Here is a 9,504-nt window from a genome sequence, read left to right as displayed (position 1 = left end):
TTATGATTAAAAAAACCAAAAAAAAAAACCTCTTTTTGTATTTACTATATCTCATTGATGGATTGTTTATCTGATTTATTTTATTTAAACGAAAGTGTAAACATTTTCAAGAATTCCAGTACATGATTTTTTTTTTTTTCCATTGGAGTCCTTTACTGTCTTACACCATGGTTGGGGGTCAAAGTTTTTCATTTTGTGGGACCACCATTCAACGAAAAAAGTCAACATTCCAGACCGGATTCGAACCAGCACCGCCTATAGACATCGTATTGGTAAAGTACAAGAGCCCAAGAGGAGAAAAAAGACAGTTATCTCACCCCAATTTTTGATTACTTTAATAAAAACTATGTATAATTAATAGTCAAAATTGATGAGTCTACCAAGTATAGGTAGGGGGAATAAAAAATGGCGGCTGTTTTAAACGAACAAAAAAAACTAATTTTTCATTCGGAGCTCCATATCTTAAAACGTAGGAACAACACTACAAAATCTAAGAGAACATTATTTAAAGAAGAGTAAATTTGCTGAAATATTAGCCCTAAAAGAGCTATTTATGTTAAATAGTTCTCGAGATATAGCTTTTAAAAAAGCAAAATTTCATAAAAATGTTTTATGGGACGTACTGAAAGATCAGACATCAGTACGTCTAATGATTTCTGAAATAAAGTTTTTCATAAATCAGACTTATTGTCCGCCCAACTATAAATCAATTTATTTTAGCAAATATCATGAAAACTATTATTTCTACGAAGGTAAAGGTCATAAACTTTGTTTATAGTCCATTAAACTAGATTTAATTTGAGTGCTAATAGACATCTGTACGTCGCATAGTTCTTGAGATATAGATTTCTCAAAATAAATTAACTAACTACTAATCTTTTAGTAGATTTTCAAGAAATTTTGCTTTTTAAAAAGCTATATCTCGAGAACTATTGGACATAAATAGCTCTTTTAGGGCTAATATTTCAACAAATTTACTCTTCTTTAAATAATGTTCTCTTAGATTTTCTAGTGTTGTTGGTAGTTTTTAAGATATAGAGCTCCGAATAAAAAATCAATGGTTTTTTATGGCTTTGAAACAGCCACCATTTTTTAATCCCCCTACCTATACTTGGCAGACTCATCAATTTTGGCTAGTAATTATACATAGTTTTTATTGAAGTAATAAAAAATTGGGGTGAGATAACTGCCTTTTTTTCTTCCCGGCTCTTGTCCTAGTAAGACTGTGTCTAACCACTGATCTAAGGGGGCCCAATATATGATGCTTTAGATATCTAGTTTAGAATATCTAAGATTTTGAAAAATACATTAAAAATCATTAGGCAGTTTTTTGTTCATATTCGAAGATTCTGATATTCGTTAATTTTTAACCACAATGACACTATCATTTTTTTATCGCATTTATTATTTAGCTGTATTGAGAGGTGGAAACAAAAAAAAAACAAACATTGAAAAGTGCCATTATCTATTTTTTAAAAATAAAAAACTTTGCTATCACTATTAATTTGTTTTTCGTTTGAATTTTTATTTAATTTATAAAATGTTTAGTTTATTATACTAATATAAAGATGTATTGAGGTGTTGATAGTTCACAGTTAGATTAAATGTGGAGATGGTCGGGAGACATTCAGCAAATAAATAAAATAAAATGCTAAACTCCAAAGTCCAAAAACTCTGCCTTTATTCTCTGATTGATTTAATAAAATTGCCTTAGTAAAGTTCAGTTTGAAACATTGACAGGAATTAATAATTTTTTGTTTGATTGGCCGCAACCCCCCCTCCCTTACCATCTATAATAAAGAATTTTATTGTTAAACACAGTAACAATATATTTATTTTAGCAATTTTAAATTAGAAATTGCTGAAAATATGTATTATTTCAATTTACTCCTGATATTAAGATTTTACTTTTGTAACGCCAGAATTGAATAAAAAATTAATTGCTGAATAAAAGTCAAATCATAAAAATTTTAATATCCTGCCAGTTACTATAATTTTTATTATAGAAATAAACCTGGAATACTAGAAATTTTGATAGGCAATTGCTTCTACTGGATGAGCCACTGAAATTGTGATTGTGGCCCGCAATTAACAGTTATAGTTAAGCCAAAGTAATAGCAGATATAATAATAAAAATAAAACCAAGAAGAAAATTATAAACAAAAAGTTTTATTTTTTTGTTATCATTCATATTCTAGGGTTTCTTGATGTGAGAATAACGAATATAAACTTTGTTCCTGCCAAAAATACAACAGTTTAACAAAAGATAAAGAAGTTGTAATGCGTTCAGGAAAGATCGAGTAGTCTGGGATTTATCCGTGCAAATAATTTATGAGAAAATGGAAAAAAATGTGAAAAATCAATTCTTTAAGTGGCAATGTATAATGGTCGATTTTAAAGAAAGTGTAGTGCTAACATCCTAGGTGAACTACATCTTCAAAAATGAAGTTTCATTTTCGTAAGACTTAAATATTTTGAATTACGCCTACAACACACACACATGAACTCTTTGGTTGTAAAATAAGTTCGAAGCGTTTTTCAATATTTCAATTTAATCCTTTCTGTGTTCATAAAATCATGTCTACTTGGTCAATAATCTTTACATATTCTAAAAAATAATTAGTTAAGATGTTTTTATGCATCAGTTTCAATCGAGATTCCTTATCTTTAAGTGGTATTTCGCTGGCTCAAAATGGAAGGGAAAAAAAAATTATTTTCGTAATTTAATGATTTTTTATTTCCAAAAAGGAAAATCCGTTGCACAGACGGTTTACAAAATTGTCAGTGCGTATGGCGATAATGCCTTAGGAGAAACCACCGTCCCTAAGTAGTTTGCTCGGTTTAGAACCGGAAATTTTTACTTAGAATAGGCAAAGCGCTCGGGTCGTCCTACGACCAAATTCAAGCATTAGTCACAGACAACCCTCACTCTACGACACGGGAAATCGCAGAAACGCTTAATATGTCTCTTACAAGTGTCTTATAATCGCAATGGCATAGTTTTCCATCATGGCAACGCCCGTCCTCACGTGTCTTTACAGACCCGGCATAAATTATTGGAGTTTGGCTGGGATGTGATCCCCCACCCACCCAGACCACACCTGGACCTAACAGATTTTAACTTATTTCGGGCCCTTCAAAACTCTCTTAACGGGAAACACTTTAATTCGTTCGAGGAAGGAAACGCACATAGAGGAGTTCATTGCGCAAAAATCTGAGAAGTTCTGAGAGAACAGAATTAAAAAATTACCTGAAAGATGGCAACATGTATAGATCAAAATGGGTCAAACATAATTTATTAAAAATATTTACAAGAATCTGAAATTTTTATTGAAATTACCAGTAAAAAACGCTACGAACTTATGTTACAGCCCAATATTTTACGAGACTAGATTGTTTGAACCCAGAGTACCTCAAACAGTTTATTTTTGTCAAAAGTTAGAATTCGAAATTGTGCTCGATCACAATTTTATTTTTCACTTACTGTATATTCCATATGTAAGTGAGTGAAAGTAAAAATATACTGCTACTAAACATATTTCATCAATTGCGTAAACCAAAGAATAAATTGCTAAAATATTATAAAAAGGAAAACCGAAAGCACAGAGCTTTGATGGTTTCGAAACGTGGGTAAAATAATATTTAATGCCATTTTTGATATAATTTTACTTTTTTAAAATATTTTACATACAATTTACAAATAGTATCAAACGCTATGTACGCCTTTTAACACGGACTACTCTTTAATGAGTTTTGACTAGTAATTCAGAAATTTGAGGATAAGAGGAATGTGCTGTTAAATTCTCAGTACCAAAGCAGACTGGCTGAGAACGTACTTGAATACTAAATACAAAAACAATAGTATCGTTAAAAATGATAACAATTAAAAAATATTTAGCACAATTGATAGTGAGTCCAAGATAACTCAAGCAGCAAACAAAGTTCTTAAACGATTTTTATTTGTTTTAATAATTATTAAATTATTATAATTTTAGAGTTATTATTTGAATCTAGCAGGTATACCCACCCAAAATATATATATAATTGACCGTCTAATTTCAAATTATGAAAAAGATGGTCAGGAGTGAGGTCAAAAGTGAACAAAAATAGCTAAAAAGATACAAAAACAACTAAAAATATTTTGACATAGTAAGATAATAAGACACAAAAAGTTTAATTAAAATAGGATTAAAATTATATAAACTTTAGTGAAAAGAAAAGAAGGAATAAATAGTATTAATATAAAATAAACAATGATAATAATATAAAAAAATGTGTAAAATATAATTTTGAAAAACACATTACGTTATCATATTAATTATTATATCTTCTGTTCATTTTTAACCTTATAGTTTGTGGAATTTTTTATTTTCTTATCATTGTTTATTTTATATTATTTCTATTTCATTTCTTTCCTTTGTATATAATTTTCTTTTTACATAATTTTACCCTTACTTTAATTTACCTTTCCGCATCTTATTATCTTACTGTGTCAAAATATTTTTAGTAGTTTTTGTATCGTTTTAGCACCGATGAAGCTCTACAAAGTGGGGTGAAACGTCTGCAAATAAATAGTTGTTAACTAATTTTATTCTCTTTTCACCGCACCCCTGATCATCTTCAAAATTTTATATTTTTTCATAATTACACTTATCTTCAATCCATTAAGAAAAATAAATGATTAAAGTTCATCGATAAAAAATGAAATAATGATTTTACATATTTTATCTTATATAACTTGTGTCTAAATAAAATGAATGTTTCATTTTTTTTTTTACTTTCAGTAAGATACACAAGGAATGATATATGGTAAGGAAAATTTTTACGATCGTGAAAAATTTCGAATTCGAGATATCATGTTTTGAGGTCAGTTGACTCAAAAAAAAAAGAAACATATTCCAGAAAAATCCTCTCTGTGTGTCTGTTTGTGAGCAGCCTAGCTCAAAAACAAAAAGTCGAAAGAAATTTAAATTATTAACTAAATTATTTATGCTTGGGATGTGACCCGAAGTACCACTTTACAGAATCGATTTTTCACATTTCTTATTTTTTTTTATTTTCTCGAAGTAAACTCTACGATGTTTACTTCAAACTGTCTTATTATAAGGTCCAAAATTCATATTCGTTAATTATTTACACGCTATTACCTCAAGAATCTCTAAAATAGGAATTTTACAGTGATAGCAAAATGATAATTATTTGTTCATAATTTCGCTTTCTCTGCTTTTTAGACTTTATTTTTCGAAAATCACAAAAATTGCTAGATCCAACCAACCTTCACGAAACTTTGGGTCGTATGTACGTTGCTGAGAGAAAGTTGTCATGATTTGCAAAGCACATCAGATTTTTTTTTCATACTACAATTGTCTAATTGCAATAAAAATAAATTAAAAATTACAATAATTTTATCAAATATTGTGGTTACGTAATTAATTAAATACTTGATATGAAATAAAAAAATGTTATCAATTTTATCTCCACACTTCACTAAAAATTTGTCTTTAGCACAATTTAAATATTATAAAAAAAGGAGAAAATGATATCAAGCAAATATTTAAATTCATATGCCACCTTTAATTTATTAATTTTTATTGATGATTATTTTATATATTTAATAGTTCATACGTATTCAAATTTAATAAGCTTGACCATTAAATATTCATATATAGTTTTTACGGATTAATAGATTATTGGGATAATATCTATTGGGAAATAATAGATTTATTTTTGAAAACCTTTCATTCATTCATTCAGTAACATCTATACATTTTATTAGGATAGTTTTTTTTTTTTAAATAAATTAAATAGTTTGTAAGGCATATATTTTAATAAAATTATTTTACCTGCAGTTGTGAACACACATATCACACCATCATCACCCCAATTTTTTATAACTTTAATGAAAACTATGTATAATTACTAGTCAAAATTGCTGAGTCTTCCAAGTATAGGTAGGGGGAATAAAAAATAGCTGTTGTTTCGAAACGTTAAAATTTTTTCATTTTTTAAATTAATTTTTCATTTGGAACTTCTTTATCCTTAAATCAACCAACGACATTGTAAAACCTAAGAAGACACATTTACGTTCAACAGTTCCAAAGATATAGCTTTTTAAAAAGCAGTATTACATAAATAGTGTACTGAACAATCAGTAGTAAGTAAATTTATTCTGAGAAATCTATATATCAAAAACCATTCTACAGATATCTATTAGCACACAAATTAAAGCTAGTTTAATGCGCTATAAAGTATTTTATTACGTTTATCTTCATAGAAGTAGTAGTTTTCATGATATTAAACAAAATAAATTCATAAGATGTTGATTTCTACATAATCGGAAAAAAAAACTTTTTATATTTGAAATATACCTCAGGAACCTTAAGATGTAGATATGTCTGCCAGCAATAAAAATAAACGTAATTTAACTTACTATAAAGTAGTTAATGACAGGCACCTTCGTATAGATAGTAATTTTTATGATATTCACATATGAATATACATTTTGCACATGAAATTTTGTTTCATTTCAGATTTAAATAACGCTCTTATCAGTCTCCAGATAGCAGCGGCTATAGTGGGTTTAGAGGTTAACGAAACAAAAACCAAATACATGTACGCAGACCCACAGCTAGATCTGAACGAACCATCACATTTTATAACTAGAGGATTTTTATTTGAAAGGGTGAAGGAGTTCAGCTATCTTGGATCGCAAGTAAACGCGGATAATGACATTCAAGCGGAAATACATCGCAGAATTTTATGCCCGCAAAGAAATGCTATTTCGGCTCACTGAAGCATTTCTAGACCAGCGATATTTCCCAAAACACAAAGATACAGCTGTATAAGACCCAGGTGAGGCCAGTTCTTTCAGTTCAGTATCACTAATGCACAAATGCTGGACACTACCCCCAGGAAGCCCTTCTCCAAAGGTTCGAGGGGAGAAAATTGAGGAAAATTTATGGCCCGGTTTGTGCCGATGGGATCTGGAAGATGAGAACAAATGCTGAACTGGCAGGACTTAACAGGAACCCGAATATTGTAAGGGTGGTCAAAGTGAGACGGCATCGGTGGGCAGGCCATGTAATAAGAATGACCCAGGATCAGATTTCTAGGATGATCCTGGACGAATGAATTTATGGGACAAGGACTGTAGGAAGACCCCGGCTTCGATGGATCGATGGAGTGGCAGCGGATGCCAGGTCTATCTTGGTAATCTGCAATTGGAGAGAAGCGGCAACCAATATAGAAGACTGGCGGACCAAACTGCGGGAGGCCTTGGCTCTACAAGAGTTGTAGCGCCACAAATGATTATGACATGAAGTTTTGTCCAAACAACAATAAATCAATTTATTTTAGCAAATATCATGAAAAATACCACTCAAGCGAATATAAGTGTCATAAACTACTTTTTTATGTTCGTTATGTATTATGTATTATTTTGTATACATATGTTTTTATTGAAAAAATTAAATAAATAAAGGGTGAGAAAAAAAATTATTTTGAGTGCTTATAGAAATCTGTACGTCGAATGGTTTTAGAGACCATCAAAATAAATTTACTAACTTCTGATTTTTCTGGTAATTTTTTATAGAATGTTAGCTTAACTTAAAAAAGCTTTCTCGTGAACTATTGGACGTAAATAGCTCAATTAGGGCTCATAATTTAGAAAACTTACTCTACTTTAAATGATGTTAGAACATCATAGAGTATGATTCTGGTTTTATTTTCAAGATACTGAGCTCGGAATCAAAATTTGATTTTTTTTAACGTTTTGAAACAACTACCATTTTTGATTCCTCCTACCTATAATTGGCAGACTCATCAATTTTTTCTAGTAATTATACTAAAGCTTTTAAATTAATCAAAAATTGAGGTGAAACAACTTACTTTTTTTCTCTTTTTGGGCTCTTCTACAGTTAGGAAGTTCAATAATTCAAGACATTACTATTTTTCACAAATGTTTCTAAATTTTTACATTATTTTTCACATAAAAAGTTATGCTCGTTTCTTGATTGAAAACTACATTAAATAAATAGATTTATTAATAATAACAAAAGTTATCAAAATTTTCTCAGCCTTCATAATTAAAACATGAGTACATACCCAACGTTTCGATCATCATCAAGGACAATCAAATAAATCAAAACATTATTAAATATAATTAGCATAGCTTAATTTTAGGATCACAGCATCACATTGATTAATTAGAATTTATTTGAAGATCTTATGGAAAATATATTTATGATGGATATAGCTGGATTTTAAATAACTATATTGTAACTAAGGGTTTGTAATGACAAAACAGACATGAATTTAGTGTGAAATAAAATAATAATATGCCTAACCTGGCTGTTGAGGTAGGTTATAAAATAGTGGGATTATTAAATGATAGAAGAACATTAAAATTGTGAAGGATAGAAAATATTTGACAAACAGATAAATTAAAACAATGGTGAAAATATATTAGTACTTAGTAGTTTGTACTGTAATCCATTATTGGTTGTGTTTTATAGGTTTATTTTGACTGTATTAAATTGACTTGGGTATAATAGCCTGCAAATTTCAGTAAATTAATTTGAGGTTGTGATTTTAAAATTAAGGTATGTAAATAATATTTCATATTGTTGTTGATACTGGTAATAATAAGTTGTTACATAATTTATTAGATTGCCCTTGGTGAAACGTTGGGCCTATTTATATTTTAATAAAAGAGGTTGAGAAAATTTTCAAAATAATAAAACAGTCAGTCTCGAACACGATACTAAAAAACATATTTGAAATACATTTATTTTTTGCTTATTCATCAAAATGAATATAAGATTTTATATTTCTTCATGTATAGCTATTGCTGAATATAAATATATAAGATATTTTGCAAATATATCCTAATCACTATATTTATTTCATGGCAACAATTCATAGTAAAATTTCTATTATCTCCTTAGGTTTAAAATATTTCCAAAATATATGTGTTTATATGTATCATGCATAATTTCAGATACGCTGGACTATTAAATTAATATTATAATAATAATTAAATATTAATAAGTAAGAAAACCTTATTTAATGAACGGACCGAATAGAATCAAAGTAATAAAACCTTCAGGACCACCTCCTGCACCACCAATGCAACCTTGTCAACAGGTATTTATTTTGATATTATATATTTAATATATACACATATTTATCTTGTTATTTATATATGCATTTTTTTAAAAATTATTGAAGTAAGTTTTCTTTTTTTTTTTTAATTATTTATTTATTGTAATTTATAACGGTACAAAATAATACAATAGGTAAATATGTAGTATGTTTCATATACACTTGAAAATCTTGGGAAGGAATCACCCATTGGTGGTACTGCAAAGATTAATTTAAATTAGAAGGTCCCGTGGCCATCTTCTTTTCAGACACCTCGGGGAATTATCAGGGATTGTTAAGGATGAAAGATTAAGAATTAATGGGTTAGGATGGTTAAGGAGTTTGGAATGAAAAGACGCATAT

At 28.9% G+C, this 9,504-nt stretch overlaps 1 protein-coding gene across 1 annotated transcript in view; it reads left to right on the top strand.

Moving 5' to 3' along the window:
• LOC106690876 (26S proteasome non-ATPase regulatory subunit 10-like) overlaps positions 1 to 9,504 on the top strand; it is a gene marked incomplete in the record, with an annotated part of 36,648 nt that overhangs the window by 9,266 nt on the left and 17,878 nt on the right. The window contains 1 exon segment of the mRNA XM_067053288.1: positions 8,999 to 9,144. Coding sequence (XP_066909389.1) covers positions 9,067 to 9,144 — 78 coding nt within the window.

The sequence above is a fragment of the Halyomorpha halys genome, unplaced genomic scaffold (assembly GCF_000696795.3).
Source record: "Halyomorpha halys isolate HHAL.00 unplaced genomic scaffold, Hhal_1.1 Scaffold1933.1, whole genome shotgun sequence".
NCBI lineage: Eukaryota > Metazoa > Arthropoda > Insecta > Hemiptera > Pentatomidae > Halyomorpha > Halyomorpha halys.
The sequence above is the reverse complement of the archived record's forward strand: the minus strand, read 5'-3'. Positions and strand labels throughout refer to the sequence as shown.